The following is a 21,714-nucleotide window of genomic DNA, read 5'->3' as shown; positions in this document are numbered from 1 at the left end:
GAGGGAGGAATTTATTCCTTCATGTAGCAATCAAAATCTCTGCAGGGCTCATTTTTCTCCCCTGCCATTTTGTAGCTGACAGAGAGCTGGACGCATCTAGGTGTGTTTTTCCAGGGTTACAACAACATTGTCATCGTCTGGGACTTCCTGAAAGTCCTCTGGAGGTTCCAGAGGATGATATTGTTGTACCTGTCCACTGTTTTCCATTGGCCACTAAATGAAGCAGGGAGGAAGAGGAGGAGGAAGGGAAGTCCTGTGAGGGTACATAGTGTAGCTCCACCTGGACAAAACTTTACAAAACATCTCCTGCCCAGAGGAATAGTTTTGTTATGCCTACTACTGACCACAAATTCTGCAATCTCTTTAGAAGAGAAATTACACCAACAGTGGTTTGGCAAAACAATTGTTCAAAGCTTTGTTGTACTGCAGTGGACCCGTCTCTTCTGAACACACACATATATTCCTAAATCGGTTAATTTACAGATTTTTAAAAGATTATTTTCAAAACTACAGCTATTATATGGAGTTGGACTTCAACAAATTTCCCCAAAGGGTATGATTTTTATTTTAAGTGGTGAGTTTTTCTTCAAGTTAGTACCTGGAAGTAATATGTTAACTGCCTCCAAGCAGCCAAAATTTTGGCTAGAAGTTCCTAGCACATTCAGTGGTGGTAGATGAGCCTGTCTCAGATGCAGTTACCTTGTTTGAAAGTGTCTGTTTTCATCCACATTAATTATGCGTATCTGGAATGCCACTGCCTGGTTTAAGAACAAAAATTCTAATAGTAGCAGCTTATAAAAGTCACTAATGCCAGTGTAAATGTTCTATTATTTCACTTTCATTTGTGTGGCTTCTTAAATGTTCTCTGTAACTCACCAATGTTCTCCGCCTGATTGCTCTATACTGGTGTCTATGGTAAGTTATTCATAATTGCAGTGTTAGATCATTGACACAGCTATGAAGTTGACTCCCTTGAATATGTTCAAAGCTGGTAATGTGCTTTTCCATTAATTTAAAACAAAGCAAATACAAGTTTTGTACCAATGGTTTGCTTTTGATTTCTGTCTCAACACATTATTTTGTGTCTGCCCTTCCCTAGCCTCTAGAATTCAGCAGTTTTTTAACAGCCAACTCACTTTAAAAGGGGACAAGAAAGTTAATCTTACTAATACAAAATCAGCTACAAATAATTGTATAACCTCATGACTGGACTTCTTTGGAGCCTGGGGTGTGTGCCAGCATGGTTTGAGTTTAGGCTTGCGGTAAAACTACCTTTGCATAGTTTTCAGGTTGTACTTTTCCCTTTACATATGTTATTCCCACAGCCAGACATTGCAATGGAAAGAGGAAAGACAAACTGAACTATTCTTTTACTGCTTCTTGCTAACAGCTTTCCACATTTTGTAGATTGGTGATATTTACACATGTGTCAAATGCATACATTCTTAATTCTTTGCCATCTCCTTTATAAGCATGGATAGTGGGGGAGAGGGCTGGGATTGAGAAGATTGACTTTACAAAGGTCCTAGTGTGCATGTGTAACTGTAGCTGTTAGATCTTGCCAATGTTACATAACACTGTCAGAACAGATAGATGTTAGAAACAATGGCAGCCTGTTGTGGGTCTCATAGTCTGCTTTGTACAGGCTAGGAAGTGCTCTTGCTCTGGCTCCTGGCTCCCTGTGTTCCCTTGCGTCTCTCTTGCTTCTTGTTGGCTAATAGATTTTACATTCAAATAAAAAGAAATTCTCCAAATACAGATGGATTATAATGAGGGGAACAGAGCACGGACATGGAAGAAAACTATCCCCTCGTCTTGTGTAGAGTTCTAAGTGCCAGATAATGTAGCAGACCATTATTTGTCAGTGTGTAATCTATACGTTGTGAGGAGTTTGGCTAAAACTGTTTAGATAATTTCTGGTCCTCCAGCAGAACTTCATTCCCTAATGGGAATACCTACTTGCACAGGTTTTTAGAATGGCTATAGGAGAGCATAGAAATCTTGGCAAGTCATAGTCCACTTTGGCTTTCAGACCATTCAGTGACTCTTACTGGATTCATAGGTTGATAATTACTGTCCTTTACTCAGATCAGACACAACTTCAAAGTATGTTCTCATTCTTTACAGGCTCAAGAACATTGAGGGCCTGGTCCAGGTCAAATTATAGAAATTGTCACTTTTTATTGAAAACTGCACTGAACGCTATATGTCCACTTTTACAATAAACAAATACAGTAACGGTAACACACTAAAACAAAACATACTTCTGGTAGCCATTGGTTGTTTTTTTTTGTTTTTGTTTTGTTTGGGACAGCTTTTAAAACTTTTATCACAGAAACAGGAATGTACCCATACAAAGGCTCAGAATAGGCCATCTTTCTCAACAAAAAGGCGATGATTCACAAAAGACTATGAATATAACATGTAACTAGCTGATACAAATCTAATAGGATTTGTTAAAATCAGTCACATCTAATAACACATTTCTGAAGTGTTCTTGTATAAAATATCACATGAAGAAAAGAAGACTTCAATGTCTAAAAAAGTGGGTTTTGTTCATACAGTCTGACAAGTTACCATAAAAAGTGTTTTTTTTTCCTGAGACATAAGGAAATGCAACATTATTCTTGAACCCTTTCCAGCTCAAGACTTTTCCACTCAATAAAATAGCTGTGGATTTAAAACAGAAAAATATATTTGAGTATAAATGTGAGACTTAACACTTTTTTTTTGCATCATCAGCGTGTGTTATTGAATGTACAGCTACTTTATTAAGTGTATCTTGTAGGAGAAGCATCCATTTCTGCAATCAAAAGGCAGCTAGTTAACATGGGCCTTTTTCCTCTCCCTTGACCTACATAGCTGTAGTTAAGCTTGAGTAGCATCCTTCCAATACATTAGTGGCCATATATAACTGTAACAAGCAAACCCCTCTCTCCATCTCTGGGTTATTTTTCCTCAGCCTATACAAGGAGGAGCCAGGTAAGTGAGGAAGGAAAGGGCTGAAGTCACAAGATGGGTTTCCTCTTTAAGATCATGTACGATTTGTTAGGACTGTTGGACATATTTTAAGCAGCAGGTACTTCGATCAGCTGCTGAATATTCCCCAAGGGACTGAGAAGAAATAGACATTATTCTTGTGATTGATGTAAAGATGAAGGAAACTTAAACACACGATAACAGAAGCTGATCAGTTATGCATCATCAAATCCTAGTTTTCAGTGCTTCAGTAAGCAGGTGACTTCTGGGTTTCCCCTCCCTCCCCCAAGTCTTGACTCCTATATATATATTTTTGTAGTTAACACTGGAACATCATGATGCGTCAGTCCAAAAGCAACCTTACAAATTTTGTATCAAATTCCTGTCCGTTTGTGTGTAACTTCTCTTTCCCAAATGTCTCTTGGTCCCAAATAGGAGTGTGTTTTAATCATCCGCTATTGCTCATTTGGATGTTCCCTGTTGTCCCCGTGTTTTGTGGGCTGGTTAGGAGATGGAGCTTGGGAAGGATGCGCCACTGTCGGAAGATTGTGGGTAACTGGAATCCCTCCTGGGATGATACCTTCCATAGCTGCCGGGATCCCTCCTGGTGTGACGCTCACCATGCCTGGTGGATATCTAGGAAGAGATCATTTCTAAATTACAAGATGATCAGTACGTCAGCATTCTGTAAGGCAAGTAGATTGTGAAGTAAGGACAACAGCGGCAACAAAACAGCCCCTTGAGGCCATTTTTATTCTTTGCCAACCCATGTACTATACCTGGTAATAGCAAAGTCTGTGCTTTTCCAAGTATATTTTAATGGTGATTATTTGATTTTAATGGGAAAAAATCCAACAAACTACTATTCTTGTCAACAATTTACCTTTTACGACACTGCTTTCATGTTATTTCAACCCCTGCATGTTTCAATCAGTTACAGAATACACACTCCAGCAGCTGCAGTTGGCCTTAGAGGAACATCCCAAAGGTGGATATTTGTTTTTTGTGCATCTGTTTTACTGACATCAAAACATATCTGAATTCAAATTACAGTATATTGTTAACTCTTCTGTTAATTCATTAGATGTCTTAAGGGCAACAAATATTTTGACTTTGAGGATGCATCCTTTAATGCATGGATGTTGGACTGCAGCTCTCAATACAGTTCACAGTTGGCTATGCTGACAGAGGCTGCATCCACACTGGAGAAATAACCTAGTTTGGCACCACTTTGCCCACAACAAACTCCAACTCCCAGAATTCCATAGCCTTGAGCCAGGGCAGTTAAAGCAGTGCCAAACTGGGTTATTTCTCCAGTGTGGATGCAGCCTAAGGCTGATGGGAGTTGCAGTACAACAGGCTTTGGTAGGCCATATGATTCCCATATGTTCCTTTTCTAAGGAACATAATGCAGAACAGTGTGGCAGGCTGACTTATGGAGTTGCTGTAAAGAAAAACAAATAGGACATTCTGGTTTCATTAGCTTCATACAGTATCTTCTAAGTATTTAATGCTTTCTTTTTAAAAAGGATTTCTTTCAATACTTGTAAGTCAGGGCGCATAAACACTTTCAGTTGTGTCAGTTCTTACTGTAACTAGTAACCAGGGACAGCTTGGAAGTGAAGAGTCAAGAGTTACAATTTTTCCTCATTTTTGTAGTAATGGAGATATTCTATTACCACTGTAACTTAAACCTTTTTTTGTAGTGTAAATGTTAAATTTAAAAATTACAGAGCTTTTGCTGTTATAGCTGTTTAGTTGATAATAACATGGGCAAGAAGAGAAGATTTGCAACATCAGTGGTTTGTAGCAAACAGGTCTTTAAAACACCATAAAACCGTAGGTAATGAAGAATGACTTTTTAAATGAAATCTAAAGCAAGCTACTTCTAGACCTTTGGTACTTAATTACTACAGTCAGCCCTCTATATTCATGGATTCTGCATCCACAAATTCAACCATCCACACCTTGAAAATTTTCCCACTAACCCTCGAAAAATAAACCCCAAAAAGCAAATCTAGATTCTGCTATTTTATTTAAGGGATTAGCATGTTACTATGCCATTGTATATAATAGGACTTGGGCATCCATAGATTTTGGTATCCACAGGCGGTCATAAGACCAAACCTCACTGGATCCACTGGTATTTTAAAAGTAATTTTTCTAAGTTCTGTTATAGTTGAAGGTCATGATCTAAAGAAGCATGCCGCTAGTCTGGAAATACAAGAGTTTTTCTTATACTGCACAATGTCAACAATGCCAGAATGGTTTTAAAGCTGATGGCACTTTCAAACACAGTTGTGCAACAATACAGAAGTAAGCTTTCTTTGGGGAGGGGGGGGGGAACAACCCAACTAACCCCAAATTCCACTGGAACAATTTTTGTGTGTGTAAGTAGAAATGATCCTGCACTTCATGAGACCCAAACCATTGGTCTTATGTTTATGTAGCAGTTATGTAGACAAGGGCAATGAAGAGATGCAAGGTGACCCTGCAAATCTGTTCGTTCCATTCTGACAGAACTGCATCTTCAACAGATTAACCTCTCACCACTGAAGAATGTATCATAAGCAAGGTTGCATTCTCTGAAAAGTTTATATGCTCTGCTAAACTGAAAGCTAATCTCTGCTGCCTGTATAAAATGACACATTTATAAGAAACTGGCATTCTTCATAATTTAGTCTATTTCTGCTAATGGTAAAGAGGAGAAGTTACTTGGAGCTGATAAATAGAAACACTGAGATTTTACTAAATACAGAACATTGACTTACTAAGCTAATTTCAGATCTATGACACTTTTCTTTTTGCAACTAAAAATCAAGACTCTTTTTAATCTGTCAATTTCAATTAATGGCAATCCTATGTGTGTGAGACCTCCAAGTCCTCAACAGCCTTGCTCAGGGCTGTGGCTTCCTTGATTGAGCTAATCCAGTCTTCCTCTTCTCCTACTCACTTCTACCATATCAAGCATTATTGTCTTTTCTAGTAAGTCATGTTTTCTCATTATATGGCCAAGGCACAGCAATCTCTGTTTAGTCAACTTGGTGTCTAGGGAGCGTTTATGCTTGATTTGCTCTAGGAACTATTGATTTGCCTTTTTAGCAGCCGATGTTATCTCTAGAACTCTCCTCTAGCACCAGATTTCAAATGAATTGATTTTCTTAGTATCAGTTTTCTTCACTGTCCAGCTTTCACAACCATAGATAGAAATAGGAAATATGATGGCATGGTTCATCCTACTTTTACTATTCAGGGATATACCTTTATGCTTCAGGATCTTGTCTACCTCCTTCATAGCTGCCTTTCTCCTTTAAAGTTATATCAATTACCTGCAGTCATTATATTCGCTTTCTTAATGTTCAGTTGTAAAAATGCCATTGTACTTTCTTCCTTGAGTGTCTTCAGTAATCATGCCAAGTCTTTGCTGTGCTCTGCTAGAACTATGGTGTCATCTACATATTTTAAATTGTTGATGTTCCTTCCTCCAAGTATAATCCTGTTTTACATATGATAAGTTCATGTGGAAGAGATCTCATCTTCCTTTTTTGTTTTTATCTTCTATTTCTACTTTCAATTTCTGGCAGGGATCTGCAAAGAACTCAGCAGAACCTGGTTTCCACTTATCATTTCTACAGTAGTGCCTTTGAGGCCATGAAACTTTATGGAGTGCACCAAATGGGAATACAGATTTCTAAAACACTTCTGGTGGACTATCTGTATGAGTACAGGGATGTGAAGAGAAATCCCGACATGATCCCTAATCTTTCTCTTCTTCACCCCATCTAGGGAACCTATTGATTAGGGTTTCACTAAGAAAATCATCCCTTCTACCTGTAGGATTGCTACTAGGTTCTCAAACCAGAAACAGGCTCACTTGCAATCATTTGTCAATCCCTCCTTTGCATTAATAGCTTGGTGCTTGAAAGCTAGCATGTATGAACCTCTTTCAAAGAACCAAAAGTGAATTATACTTTAAAAAGGATCAAAAGCATGAACAGATGCCCTCTAAAATGTTCAACAGAGAGGTAAAATTGCTTACTCCCCATGGCTGTATCATTTTGTGAAGTCAGGGACACAGGGAATTTTCCTTGCAAGGGAGGATTCCTGGATTCTATCCCCACAAATTATTTAAAAATTATACACTTAGTGTACAATATTGTCTGTGAAGATCATTCAAAGAATTGAGTGGGATTGCCAGTGCCGAGAACACTGCGCTGTACCCTTTCCTCATTTCCCATGACTTTTCTGGAATTTTAACATACACAGCATTCCTACCACCCCTGTTTAAAATTAATTTTTCACATGTACCAGGTGGACAATATTTCATTATACTTGGCTGCGTGTGTGCACATGTGTGCATACATGGTGTATGTACACAAACACACACACAGAGTCACTCTCAGGTAAGTGTTTTTATATTTGTCATACTACTACTATACTGCCCCATACAGAATTTTCTGACTTCTTTAGGAGCACCTTGGCATATTCTTTTACTCCAAATAGATGTTGTTCCAATTATCTTCCAGCAACTCCTTTTATTGTGTTAAGGGAGTATAAGTGGATAAATTAATTAAGATTCACCCAAAACTTGAAAAAAACCATTCAGGTAAGCACCACTTTATAGTGTCTTTGTTATAGGATCTACATGCAAGGTGGTAACTTTTGAGATGGCATCTCAGAGCTGTCTATAATATTATGATTAGAAATAGATGTATATTCTATGGAGGAAGCCTTTATGGCATGACTGTTGAGGGACTACCATCTTGTGAGAAATGTTAAAGAGCTTTTGTAACCTTACTCTTAGCTCCATTGTTGCATGTCAAATTCCCAATGTTATTCTTTTAAAAGAGAGAGAGAGAGAGAGAGAGAGAGAGAAATCTTTTTCTCCATCTTACCTGTATGTGGCACCATTGAGCTCTGGATGAATTGCTTGCTGATCTATTACTGACCAAGGAGCTGTTGTGACAAAGAATTCCTTGTTCACACAGTTTCGTAGGCTTTCAGGGATGCGACCTGAGGTAGGAATAATTCAAATTTTAAAAGGATGCAGTATTAATCATACTGATATACAACAAACAATAATCAACTAGCTGTTTTTCCAATTGGACTGCTGTAAGTGGAAGGGGGGATGAGAAGAAAACCCTCCACTCTCTGCCAAAATTGTGGAATTTGCTTACATGTGAATTACAATTGTAAAGCCTGACACAGGGCCAGGGCCAAAGAGAATTGCTTTGAAAAGCTAGATCCTTTTTACTCGAGTGGACAAGCTTCACTAGAAAGAACAGGAACTGCCTAAGGGATGAGCTGCTGCTGATGTATGGGATTTATGGATGCATGGTGAATCCCAGTCCAACCCCCCCATCCCCACGTACTGGGAAGCAGCCACTGGGACTGATGTGGGCCTGTTCCCTGTCGTCACTCAAGAAGCCGTTGGCTACTGTTTCCATGCCTTCTGTAAGTGATCTCTGGTGAGACAAACAGAAACAGGACTCCTTCCACCATAGATCACTTGCACAAGGGGGGTGGGGTGGAAACATCAGTCAACTGCTTCCCGATTGATAGGGGAACAGACACCTGTCAATCACAGTGGCTGTTAGATGGTAAATGGGGGAGTTCCATGATCCCTATGTAGCTGTTAAATCCTGAACTCTAGGTTACGCATTCATGATTGGCGTAAAGGATTCTGGCCATGATTATTGGAATACTAATACAGTATTAATAATGATCGTGGCTACAATCTTCTGTGGCAGTCATGAATGTATCTTTTTCCCAGTTTGGGACTTAAAGAGAGTTTACAATGGTTAAAACAAACATAGCTAAAAATTCACAGCATACAAAAGTTAGAAAATAATGAAACTATGAAAAAGTAAGGCCAGCTAAAAACATAAACCATTACAAAGAAGTTCAGCAGACCTGTTTCCTCTAAAGAATTAATTCTCAAAGGTCTGGTGGAATAAAAAGGCCTTCACTGCCAGCAGAGAGATAGCAAGGGGGATGCCAGTTTAACCTCTTTGGAAAGGAAGTTCCAGTCTAGGAGCAGCCATGGAGAAGGCCCTCTGCTGCATTTGCACCAGATGTAGTTGTGAGGGTGGGCCAGAGAGCAATGCCTCCTTGGTTCTCAAAGCACCTTGGTTCTTCAAGTAACCTGGACCTGAGCTGTAGAGGCTTGATAGATCATTACCATCACTAGCCTGAAAACAAACTGGCAACCAGTGAAGGACTTGTTGCAATATGGGAGTTGAGTGCACCCTGTAACTATGTCATTTATCCTAGCAGCAGTTATCCCCAGCTAGGGTAACAGCAAAAAAAATCTGAAGTGCTCTTTATTTATACATGCTATGGTATATATTGTATAGGTGTGGATTCAGAAGCCCAACTGGAGGTGTTTATATTATATTGACTTGAATATATTCAGGTAACAGTATGTTCAGGACAGGTGGGGAATGGTCCATCCAGATGTTGCTGGACTATAACTTCCATCAGTCCTAGTGGGCATAGCTAAAGATGGATAAAGAAAACTGCAGTTCAGCAAAATATGGAATGCTACACAGTGTCCAGCCCTACTTTCGGAGCCAACTGTATCATTAATGTGACTTGCTACCACATATAAAATAACTACCAAATCAAGTGATGTGAGAGCAGATTAGCGAAAAATGCTTATCCAAGTTGGAGGGGGGGGGGGAGTTCACCCTCTGCTAACCAACTAGTTTAGTAGGAGCATATTCACTCCTGATGCACATTTTAGCTGGTAAACACCAGATAACTTTTCAGCTAATTGAGTTTTGTGGATGATAGGCAATCATGCTCCCTGATATGTATATTTGTATGAATTGACAAAGATTTAAATATAATTTAAAATTGGTCTTGAGAATCATATTAACCATTTAGTTGAATTAAATCCACCCCACAAACATATCCCAAACAATTAAAAGAAGGAGAGAAACTTTACTGATTATTGATAAATGATGCAGATCCACACAGGCATAATCCTGCATTGGAAAGTATATAGCGAAATACTTCCCAGGAAGAACTACAATATTGCTCCCCTGTTCCTTCTTACAGAACTCACCTTCCTCCTGCAAGCCTCCCATCCACACAGCCACTTAGGAAGCATCTGGTTATATCCCTGCAGCCACACATACAACAATGACGCCATTCTAAGAGGTCTGAGAGGGTATTTTTGGCATTCTGTGTCTGGCTTACAGGAACATAGCCAGATTGTTTTCTTATGTCTCAGGCTCTCTGCTGGCCACTGAACAGCCATGGGGAGGGGGGGACCATGGGATGAATCCTGTGGAGGTTCTAGTTATTGCATAAGGGAGGTAGGGAATTCCTCTCTCTGAAAAACCTAAAGAAGTTTAATATGCAAACATAACTTTCACTTACACCTGCATATGTTATAACTATAATGCTGAAAATTTTCTTAACCTATGTAGTGCTGATGTGCAAACCAAGCCTTAGATATACAGTGCTGACACAGAGACAATTGCACTTAAGATGGTTATGTTTTAATGGGTTGCACTGGCTACGTGAAGCACCAGCAGGCATCAACACTCTGGGTTGGTTTCCTCGCATTTAAACTGGCCCATGGAAAACCAAGCTGCTGTACCTGTGATTGCTCGGCGTATCTCTGTTGCAGCGGCTTCTCTCATCTCCAGTGAGGCCTGTTCGCTGTACCAAGCCGTGTGTGGTGTACAAATTAAATTAGGAGCATCTTTCAGAGGCCCTTGAGCAAAGCTACAGGGAAAAACAACAAAGGAATACAGACTATAAAAAAGAGTTCACAAATAAATGCCTTAGAATGTTTCTATTTTCCCTTTTCCTATAGCCCTGCTCAGTGTGGACACAGTCTACCATATGGATGAAACAAGGAGCTGGGCAGATGGACAAGGATACTCATGCCCACCAAGCTTAGTTGTGTGCAAAGATCTGAAAGGGGACTCTAGCTTCCTCTGCTTAAATGGGATTATAATGCTCTTCAGTGAATGAGAATCCTGATAGATTATCCTGCATTTATTAATTTTCATGTATAGCCAAATGTTCTGTCAAAAATGGAAACCAAGAAAGCTTACAGGAATATTAACAAAAGTAAAAAAGTTAAGACACAGTGGCCACAATTCAGCATTAGGAGATGCAGCTATAAGATGTAGTTATGATAGTTTCCTGTCCAACCTACGAACCCCATCTTTCTCTGCTGTGGCTCCCCAAACCCAGCTGTTTCCTAGTTGGCAGAGAACAGACAAGAGCCCAGCTACTTTTCTAGAGCTGAATGCAGAGCAATGGCATCACACCTGCAGGGTTTGTGAAGGAAGCTGCAGCTGAGAAAATGTGGATTGGTAGCTTTTAGCTGTTGCACAGTTGTGGGAAATTCTGGCTTCCACAAAGACCCCCCCCCAAAAAAAAATGACCAGAAAGGATGCCAGCCATTATTCAAGACTAAAACATGTCTGGAATAAAAAAGGACTAGAAAGTAGCTGAGGAATTTGGTGCTGCATCTTTTTATATAAGTCTGAGCATAATGAACCATCAGAAAGCAAAGGTATCACTATCTCAGCCACCAACAAAAAGTTTTGGTTTTTGGAGGATTTTGGAATTCTGGATAAGGGCGATTCAGCCTGTACATAAAAGCTATGCATAAAACAACTGCCTCACCTTCTCTTTAAACCCAGCACTGGGTACAAGGCATACAAGCCACAACTGTTAAAACTCCTTCCAAAGAGAGCAGTTTAAAGTGTACACATAATATATATTCTACAGTGTTTCTAGGGTCCAAATTCCTTAATGCTTTTTACTCTTAATCACACCACCATTAGAAAATAGGACCAAATCCTGTTGGGCAGTTACAAATGTGTAACCTAGAGTTACACACTCATGACTGTTTTGTAGTCAGAATTCCTACACAGCCCCTAGTTTTGGGTCTACATAGGGACCGGAAAAGTCCCCCAAGTTTCATTTACTGGGAAGCAGCTGCTACAATAGATAGAAGCCTGTTTCCCTTCCCACATGAGCGATGTCTGGCATCAGGGGGAATTGTGACAGGGTCCCTGATTCTGCCTGTCACACTGGAAATTGCTCTAGGGAGGAGTTGGGACAGTCAATCAGCTGCTTCCTGAGCAACAAGGGAACAAATTCCCACTGATCACAGCAGCTGCTCCCCAGTAAGTGGGGATTGGGGAGACTGAGACAATATCCCCCTAATTACAGTGTGTATGCATATGTAAATACCCAACAGGATTCTGGCCCAGGTTGCTATTCTTGTTATTACAAGGGATAGAAAATGTGACCTGACTAAGGCCATTGGGAAAGTTTGTGAACCAGGGAAGTCCAAAGTCAAATCCTCACTCTGGTCACAAATTAGGGAACACAGAATCTTGTCACCTGCTTCCCTGCTGGTCCCAGCTCATAGATTTGGGATTTTTCAGTCCATAATATGCCACCTTGTGGACTTTGGAGGAAAAGCAAGATATAAAGTTACTGGTAATAAATAAATACAGGATACTAACCTATGATCTCACACAGAAAGAAAACCAGTAAAAGACAACTAGGAAAAGTAGTTGACTAGATGCAATCAGAGGAAATGAAGTGGTAGAGGCAGCAGTAGAGGCAGAGGAAACCTCTGGTGGCAACATGGATGCGTAGGCTTGCTGTCTACCTAGTTGCCTCTTGCACAGGCCCAAATCCGACTCTGGCTTTGTTTTGGCATAAATTATGTTATACAAGTCACTATACATCAGCTTCCATAAGTATGGTCTTTAGAGGTACGTAAGAAGTGGGATTAACTGTTTGCACAGCAGAAAAAACTGTGCCATCCATTAACTCCAGTGTGGCATAATTTTACACAAGGGGTGAACAGGATCTCCTCTGCAGTCAGCTGATTTTGGCAGGGGTAACTATCCAGCCAGCAACCAGATTATGCAACCATGGTGCTGTGTGAGGTGCCCCCCTGGTTGCACTGCCACCTCCTAGTGCTTGCTTGAAGGCTGGGATGTCCACTCCATTTATTACTTGTGCCTTTGCATAGCAAACAGGCCTCACCAGCAACTGCTGATATTTCAAAGAACTTCTAAAAAAACCCTTATGTTGGATTGCTTGTTCATGTTAGCTAGCCTTTCTCAGTCAAAAATACTTTTTTATTCTGTTTTGTTCTTCCCTAGAATGTGGAGTTTAAATGTGAATATATGCATCAGAATTAAAAGCCAAAGAAAGGGTCATTACTAAGGAAGGATGGTCAGTTACCAACAATGGTTAAATTATCATTGAAGTATTTATTTTACTAGAAAATTTTGTTGTTGTTATGTGCCTTCATATAATTTCTGACTTAAGGGGATCTGAAGGTGACCCTATCGTGGGGTTTCCTTGGCAAGATTTCTTTAGAGGGGAAGTTGCCTTTGCCATCCTCTAAGGCTGAGAGAGTATGACTGCCCAAGTAGGTTTCCATGGCCCAGTGGAGATTCAAACCCTGGTCTCCAAACATCCTAGTCCAACTCCCAAGGCACTACACCATGCTGGCTCTGTTAGAATTTATTTTTGTAACAATTCTTGAGAGCCTCCCAAAGACTTTTAACCCCCAAGTTAAAGACGTCAGGGATACAATAAGTGTCTTGTGGTTGTAATTTGCTGGGGATCTCTGTTCAAACAAGTCCCCAAACACTAAAATCAAAAGGGCATGGCGACTTCAATTCAAGTGAGATGATAAAGTCTTTATGAGTCTTTGTTTTTTAATTTTGAATGATTCTGTGCAATGAATTTTATAAATGATGCAGCAGCTTCCTGGGGAATATCCAGTTTTTACTAGAGGTGGAAAATTTAATTTTTGTGGTCTCCAACCCTCTGAATCCCACAGGGATCATGGCCAGTAGTAATATGAAAAAGAACTATTTTCAGGCTCTGGTTTTTACTGTGTGTATCTGCAAGATATTTCATGATGGCATATATAGATCTTGTCTACAATGTGTGGCAGCAGACAGGCTACTCATTAAAAATTCTATAAAAGTTCTACTTACCTAAATGGTTCTGATTCGTGCACATCTAGCGCTGCCCCTCGTATCCTTCCTTCCTTCAGGGCTTGAGTTAAGGCCTTTTCATCCACCAGACCACCACGTGCTGTGTTTACCAAAAATGCTCCTTGTCTCATCTGTTAGGGCCAGGAAGAAATACAAACTCTATTCTAGCATGATTTTTTATGACATTCAGCATACATGGAACACGAGCCCCTTGTAGCCGAGGCAACATCACCTAGCACACCCCACATCTAAGCAAATAGTTTGAGGGTAAGGTCTGTACAGAGGTATGCAACCTTTCTTTAGATTTTAAAGACTTCTTTAGATCTCTCACTTAGCACAGAATACTTAATAAATACTCCCACACTGGGACTAGTTCTAGGCCTAGATGAGGAAAGAGGGATAACCCAGAAAAGCAAAGGAAGATCTGGCTCACAAAACTGAAACCCTGAAGTCTTATTTCATGAAAAATGATCCATGCATTTTCAGCCACAGACTTTCTCCAGGGCAAAGGGTCTTCAAGCAGCTTACTCTCTTAAGCCCCAAAAGAAAACCATGCTGGATTGGATCAAAAGCTTTTTTTCTAGTCTACTGTTTCATCCATGCAACAGCCAACCAGTTGCCCAGGGGAAGATCACAAGCTGGACATGAGTGCAACAGCACCCTCCTTCACTTGCACAGCCAACAATCTATTTCCAAAATAAACAGAAATTAAAAACTGCAGCACTGTTTGGGAGCAAGCGCCAGCTTAAGCCCTGCCTCTTCCCTTGTTCCCCTACCGAGAATACTATTACAAGGCCATAAGTTTCTGCATGCGCTCTCATTTCATTCAAGCTTAAAAGTGCTGTAGATTTTTCTGAAAATATTGCTATAGTAAAGACAAACCTTATAACTGAATATTCTTTTCTGGAAGCATTACCCATTTACATGGATGCTTTGAGTCCCCAAGGTGCTTTCCTGGGTTACTAAATGCTGCACTAGGAATAATATTCTAAGTGCCCATTTGCTACTTATTTATGTGCTCTTTGTGTAGAATAGAGGTAATTAAGTTAACTACAGAACCAAAGCAGCACAGGATGAAAACAGCAGGGCAGAAGCAGGTCCATGGGGATTCTTCAGCTTTCAGTGAGAAATTAAGTTGATTTTGAAAGGATTTACATGGGAGCCACTGCTACTAGGGATGAAAGAACATTTGGGGGCTGAGATCTCCTTTGGCAGAATGTAATGCCCACTTTTTCCAATGACCCAGCTCCCATTTGTTCTGATCTTGATTCAGTAACTACTTTTGGCTGGGTCAGACTAAGACTGATGTTGTTGTTATATTGCTACTACTATCCTGCCTTTTTCCCAGATTGGGATTCAAAGTGGCTTACAATAAAAAAAAACCACATCAATAAAAATTAATACAACACATAAATTAAAACAAGATTAAACAATTAAAAAAATAGAGCATCATCCTTGTATTATGGCACCATGACACATAAGTTTATTTTTCCAGAAGAGAGAAGGAAGAGAGAAGATGGTGAAGAGAGGAAGTATGCAGATATCAGACTCTTTCACTTGTTTATTAACAACCAGTCTATTTCCTCTAATCGTAGGCTGCAACCTGTTAGTGAATTATGATAGTGTAAATTGGACATCCACCATCATCACTCCCTTTTTTTGGTCACTGAAGAGGGTGGAATTCATTACTGAATGGGAAACAAGCAAAACCCTCCCACTCAAAGTACATTTTGTACATTTTCTCAGCTGCAGCCCCCCAATCTGGACATTTCCTGGTTGGCGTAAGGTGTGGAGAGCAGCAGAGAAGCATTCAGCTATTTTTTGTAGCTGGATGCAGAGCAATGACAGCAGTGGTCTGCAAACAGTGCTCTTCAAGGGATTTGGACTTCAGCTCCCAGAATCCCAGACTATTGGCCGCATGGCTGAGGCTTCTGATAGCTGAAGTCCCAATCTTTTAAAGGGCACAGTTTGGGGGCCACTGGTCTACAGGGACCTCTGGAGGTCCATATGCATGCATGTTGCTGTGCATCCAGCTATAGAAAAATACTGGATGTTTGTTTGCTCCTCCCCTGGCTATCCACCAACCAGGACATGGATGAGAATTTTTTTGGGGGAGAGGGCTACAGCTGAGAAATGGGGTGGTTAGAGGGTGGTTTGGATGGCAGACAATGTAGTTACATCTATAAATGCCGGATCACAGTTGTTTGACAAAGATCAATGATTTAAGCAAATATAATACGAAAAGAAAAGAAAGGGACTTGAGCTAATAAAACAGAGAAAGAAAAACAATCTTTGGTTTGCAACATGCCATAACATTAGGCTCTCTGTAAATTATTGACATTATTAGACTAACTTGCTGAAGTGGCCTCACCTGATGTATAATGTGCAAAAGACAGGTGGACAATTAGCTTTAACTCTTAACTATCCCAAAACTAAAAATATATATGATCACTCTTTGCATCTGCTTTATATTACCACTCTGCCAAGAGGAATTTCGACTCTCCAGAGCCACATGTTCCTAGACTGAAGTGGGAGCCAATTAGACAATCCCACCTTCCATTCAGAATTACCTGTTTAATCGTAAAGTCATTGATAAGGTGGTGGTTATGTTCATTGAGGTTACAGTGTAAAGACACACAGTCACTCTGGTAGAGCAGATCCTGGAGGGTGTAGACCCGCTGGACTCCCAGGGACCTTTCTATGCCATCCTGCAGGTATGGGTCATAAAAGATCACATTGAATCCAAATGCCTTGGCTCGAACTGCAACTGCTTGCGCAGTGCGACCTAAGCCAAAAAAACAGAAACAAAGAAAGGCAGAGTTGTCATAATAGGCTTGGCAACATGGCAGCAGCACATAAATTCCAAGGAGTGCATTCAACAGTACCAATCGGTATGACTTGCTGCCAAAATGCACTCTCTCCTACTACAGGCAAAGGCATCCATGCTGCATTGATTCTCTCCTGTATTATCTCTTTGTCAGGACTGCTGAAATGCAGCACTTGTAGAAGGAAACAGTCTGGCACCAGTGCACACTGGTAACTGCACAGAAGCCTCTTTTGCAAGTTCCATTTTTACTACTCTCTCAGTGCAGCTTAGCCTTTGCCACACTCTTGGTCGTGCTAGGCTTTGAAAATACACTTAGCTGGTTTCATATGTTTTAACGTCAGCTCTCCAAAGCTGAACTGCTTGTGCAGGAGTTTTGTATTTTCCCAGCACTGAATGTCTTGTTTCACACCCAGAAAAACTGTCTCCTCTCTTTGCCTGCTCAACCATTGCCAATTTTTTAAAAAATTGAAAGAGGAGCAAGGCATTCTCCATCCACTGCATTGTCAACATATAACAGATATCTGTCGTACTTATGTCTGATAATGCTACCCACCAAAAACCTACCTTTCCATCCTGGCAGCATCCTGATTGAAGTGTTTCCAAGGGGCTGCAGCTTAGAGCACTGAAGTATGACATGTGCTGTGCTCTCCCAGTTGCAGGGTCCACTAATGCAAGCAGTTGTGCCTCTCCATCTGCCTGTTTGAGACACACCCTGAGACTGGGAGAGCACTGCAGATGTCATTCCCCAGTTCCCAAATCTCCACACCTCAGAAATGATGGGGTGCTTCCAAGCTGCAAAGGTAAATTTCTTTTTTTTTTGGGGGGGGGGGGAGGGTCACTTGGTAATTCACAAGTTTAAGCATAAATCCCCAACAGCTACAATACTGTCAGTCCAGTGTACTATCTTGTAACTGCTGAACAAGAAGCCAGTCTTTACTTTTTATTACAGTACTTCATGTCTTAAAAAAAAAAACAACAACAACCAAAAATGGCTGCATGCTATCCCCAGCCCTCTGCTATAATCAAACCTTATATAAAAATTATAATAGAATGACCCATGGAACAAGGCTATGGAAATACTTTGATGATGTAGAAAGATCCTCCTACTTATCAGGATGTCCTGCCTTTGGAATGTTGATATGAGAGTGAGGAGGATAGACATAAAGGATGCTGTCAGTTGGAATGGTCCTATTGTTCTTTGATTTTGTGTAGCCTAAGACCCACGAGGTCAAATTGTCACTCCAATACAGCAAATACAGTGGTCCACCAAGTATGGTAATCTACAAATTTAATGACAAACTTGTCATTGTTGCTAGCTGTCTAGAGTTCACAGATAGAGAATGTCAAGGTCTGAGGGCAGGATAGATAGCCAGTGGGTTTCTTCTCATTTGACTTGGAAGTGCACAAGCTTGCTCTAGTAGCATAGTTATGGCTTCTGTATTCCTCTGTACATAAAACTGGTAGTGACCATAGGCTTTCCTTAAGATTAAGGGTATAAGCCATACAGATGCCCAGATGTTAGATTGCACGTTCCTGTTGTGCCAGCCAGAACAGCCTATGGTGAGGAATGCTAAGAGTTGCAGGCCAACAATGTTTGGATGGCTGCATGATTCCCACCCAATTTAGACTGTAAGAATTCATTACAATATATAATGAATATACTGGGAAATACTGGATGAATGAGAAATGCTAAGGTCTCCAAATGATTAATTTTCCATTATTTACTTCTTTAAAAATGGTATTTCAACATGGTTTATCCTTTAATTCATTTTATGTCATTAATTCTGTTTATTTGATTTATATCTGGCTTTTCTCCCAGCATGGGATTCAAGGTGGCTCACAAGAATTTAAACAAAGTACAGTTAAAAACTATTAATACAAAAGTTAAAAGACAAGCAAACCAAAGTTCTATATAAAATTCACTATTAAAAGAATCAAAAAGCATGTTTAAAACATAAAAATATTTGTATTATTTTATTGTAAGCTACCTTGAGTCCCATTCATAGGAGAAAGGTGGGATTGTAAATTGAGCAAATAGATAGATAGATGATAGATAGATAGATTTTTTTTTAAAAAAATGTTAACTTGCCCCTGCTGTTATTTTCCCCAGTACCCAATTTAAGTTCACCTAGAGGTTTTTTTTAAAAGGCAGAATTTGTGCATATAAGAGAGACCTATTCAAATGTGTCATTCTTTGTAGATTCACAAACAGCATAACCAAGAACACCTTGCTTTGTGCCCTTCTTTTTATCTCCCTCCCTGCTGGTTGATCTTAAATCTCCAAGAGACAAATTCTTAGGACAGACAGTCTTACTGCTGACTTAGCTGAAGGTCAAATACAAACCGTGTAATGCAGCGTGTACAAGGGCATTACTCAAATCTGCTTTTAGAATATAAGCAGCTATGGCATTTTTCAAAAATGTCCATTAACTGTTTGCCATCGCACTTCAGAGGCGATTAATGTGAACAGACGTTGCTATGAGGACACTGAAGCATATCCCAGCTTTCATCGGCAATGCAGAACTATTGATGGGGGTAGTGCCAAATTCTCAAATTGGGGGAACAAGGGGTGGGTAGGGGCAGAGATATGAAACTGGTTGGCAAACTGTCATCCTTTGCATGGGATAGATCTTCCCCAAGTATCAGAGTACTGATCTTCAGCACTCATAATAGTTACAAAAATGTTATCTCCTAGCCACATCTAAGCCTCTGCAGGGCCTCTCAATTTTGATCTAAAACAGAAAGGCATGTTAAAGAAATATTATTACAAAGGACTTTGGAACAACAATAATGACAAGCCCACTCTGAGCCTTATTTATTGTAAGAGCAACTTGTTTGCTGTAGGATTCTCTTCCTCCCCCCACCCTTTTTCCTTCTGCACTCTTGCTGAATGGCTATTTAATTGGGCATGACTAAGACAACTGTCATGGTTTGGAAGCAAAGGTTTAATAAGGCTCTTCTGATAAAGAGGGACATCTGCAGTGCAATCAGCAGGTCATTATCCACAATGTCATTCCAATTCAATGTCACGCCTGGGCTCAACTACCCGACTTCTACATCAAGATACAAGTCTTCTTTTTCAGAAAGGAGAGTGAAAGCCAAACAAACAAGCCTTCCTAATGGAAATGTGATTCTGTGGGGTTATAAATTGAGGGGAGGGAGGAGTCCCTTTCCTTTCTCGACTGCCATATTCGGCATGGATGGACATTTCTTGAGTGCTCATTAATAAGTCTTTGCACCAAAGTGCAACCCAGCGCAGTCTGCTAAGTGAGAAGCAAGTGCCAATGACTACTAGCCCACCTAATTTGTTCTGAACTCAAAAGCTGGCGGGATGGGCAGGCAAAGAGCTTCCTAACAGCTATTATAAAAGTGAGGGTGATCCCTGGGCAACAACCTGAGGAATAGCTATACCTCCAGGAAATCAAAGCCTGCTTGTTGGGAAATATCTCCACTGCAGCAAGATATTCCCTCTTCCTGATGAGCTCCATTGCTAGTTCTTCACAGGATAATCATGAGCAGGATGTGTGTACACTGTCCTAAGTGGAACAAGTGCTAAAGAAAACCTGAATTTCTTTAACAGTGTAAAGTCAGAGACAGGAACCTATAATAATCTGGAACACAGTCCCCCAAATCCCTTACCACTGGCCACTGCTGGTGGCTTGTTGTTGTTGTGTACCTTCAAGTCCTTTCTGACTTATGGTGACCCTAAGGGGTTTTCTTGGCAAGTTTCTTCAGAGAGGGCTTGCCACTGTCATTTTCTGAGGTTGAGAGAGTGTGACTTGGCCAAGGTCAGCCAGTGGGTTTCCATGGTTGAGCCAGGATTCAAACCCTGGCCTCCCAGTGTCCTAGTCCAATGCTCAAACAACTACACCATGCTGGCTCTCTATTCATGCTGGCTGGGGCTCAAAGGGGTTGGATCCTAAACATCTGGAAAGCCCAAAACATTATCTACTCCTATCACAAAAATTATTTTCTCATATGAGAGAAAAGTAGTCACGAGTGGTGACTTTTAATAAAAAAAGCCAGAAGGGAGAGCTATGCTATTTAGTAACAAAGCCAGAAGGGTGAGCTATGCGAATCACATGCCTATGCTTGATGGTCTTCTCATGTTTTCAGCTTCCCAGCCAACATGTTTTGCAACTGTCAAGCCTGACTGAAGAATCCACATACAGGTCTTCTTGTAAGGCCTGGTTTTTGTAAGGCCAGAAGTCACCAACATACCAAATCCAATCAGGCCGAGTGTTTCGCCTCTAATACGAGCTGCACCAGAAGCCACCTCCCGTATCTGTTCCACGCTCTGCACCCGGGTTCCTTCCCTCAGTGCCTGGTAGAGCCAAGTGTTCCTTCTGTAGAGATTCAACACATGGCACAGAGTGGAGTCTGCCGTCTCTTCCACTGCTGCTGAGGGGATGTTGCAAACAGCAATTCCTAGATTCAGGGGACAGAAATCCTCATCTTAACGATCAAGAAAAACAACATGAAACCACAAGTTTCTTTTGCATTCTAATTCCTTTTCAAACCTCATCTCACAAATAAACCTCTAGAAGACATGTACATCAGTGCTCAATTCTTGAATCCACGCCTTTCCAAAATATACAGAAAGTCTGGAATCAAGCTACATTTACAAAAGGGATGGGTGGGCAAAGTATGACCTATGGGTCACACGGGGCCCCCAAGGCCTTTTTGTGGATACCACAAAAAATGCTCCAACGTGCCTTCTAGGGAGTGAGCAGGGCAAACTGGATCTTCAGTTTTCCAAAAATTTGCAGTCTCTCTCTCTCTCTCGCTGTCTATCTATAACTAGATAGCTCTGATCTATCTATCTATCTATCTATCTATCTATCTATCTATCATTAGATAGTTCTGAATTGCCCTCTGGGAGTGTGATGGCCATTTAAATAATAA

The 21,714-nt window shown here is 40.6% G+C and overlaps 1 protein-coding gene across 4 annotated transcripts in view; it reads right to left on the bottom strand.

The window, feature by feature from the left end:
- Positions 1-2,156: 2,156 nt before the first annotated feature.
- CTBP2 (C-terminal binding protein 2) overlaps positions 2,157-21,714 on the bottom strand; it is a 276,513-nt gene continuing 256,955 nt past the window's right edge. For all 4 annotated transcript variants that reach the window (XM_042460080.1, XM_042460079.1, XM_042460081.1 and 1 more), the window contains 6 exons: positions 21,031-21,237; positions 16,553-16,767; positions 13,983-14,113; positions 10,589-10,716; positions 7,875-7,992; positions 2,157-3,615 (listed from right to left, as the gene is read on the bottom strand). In XM_042460080.1, the coding sequence (XP_042316014.1) occupies positions 3,435-3,615; positions 7,875-7,992; positions 10,589-10,716; positions 13,983-14,113; positions 16,553-16,767; positions 21,031-21,237 (980 nt within the window). In that variant the 3' untranslated portion in view covers positions 2,157-3,434. The remainder of the gene's footprint in view (positions 3,616-7,874; positions 7,993-10,588; positions 10,717-13,982; positions 14,114-16,552; positions 16,768-21,030; positions 21,238-21,714) is intronic.

Source organism: Sceloporus undulatus, chromosome 3 (assembly GCF_019175285.1).
Source record: "Sceloporus undulatus isolate JIND9_A2432 ecotype Alabama chromosome 3, SceUnd_v1.1, whole genome shotgun sequence".
In the NCBI taxonomy this organism is placed as follows: Eukaryota; Metazoa; Chordata; class Lepidosauria; order Squamata; family Phrynosomatidae; genus Sceloporus; species Sceloporus undulatus.
The sequence above is the reverse complement of the archived record's forward strand: the minus strand, read 5'-3'. Positions and strand labels throughout refer to the sequence as shown.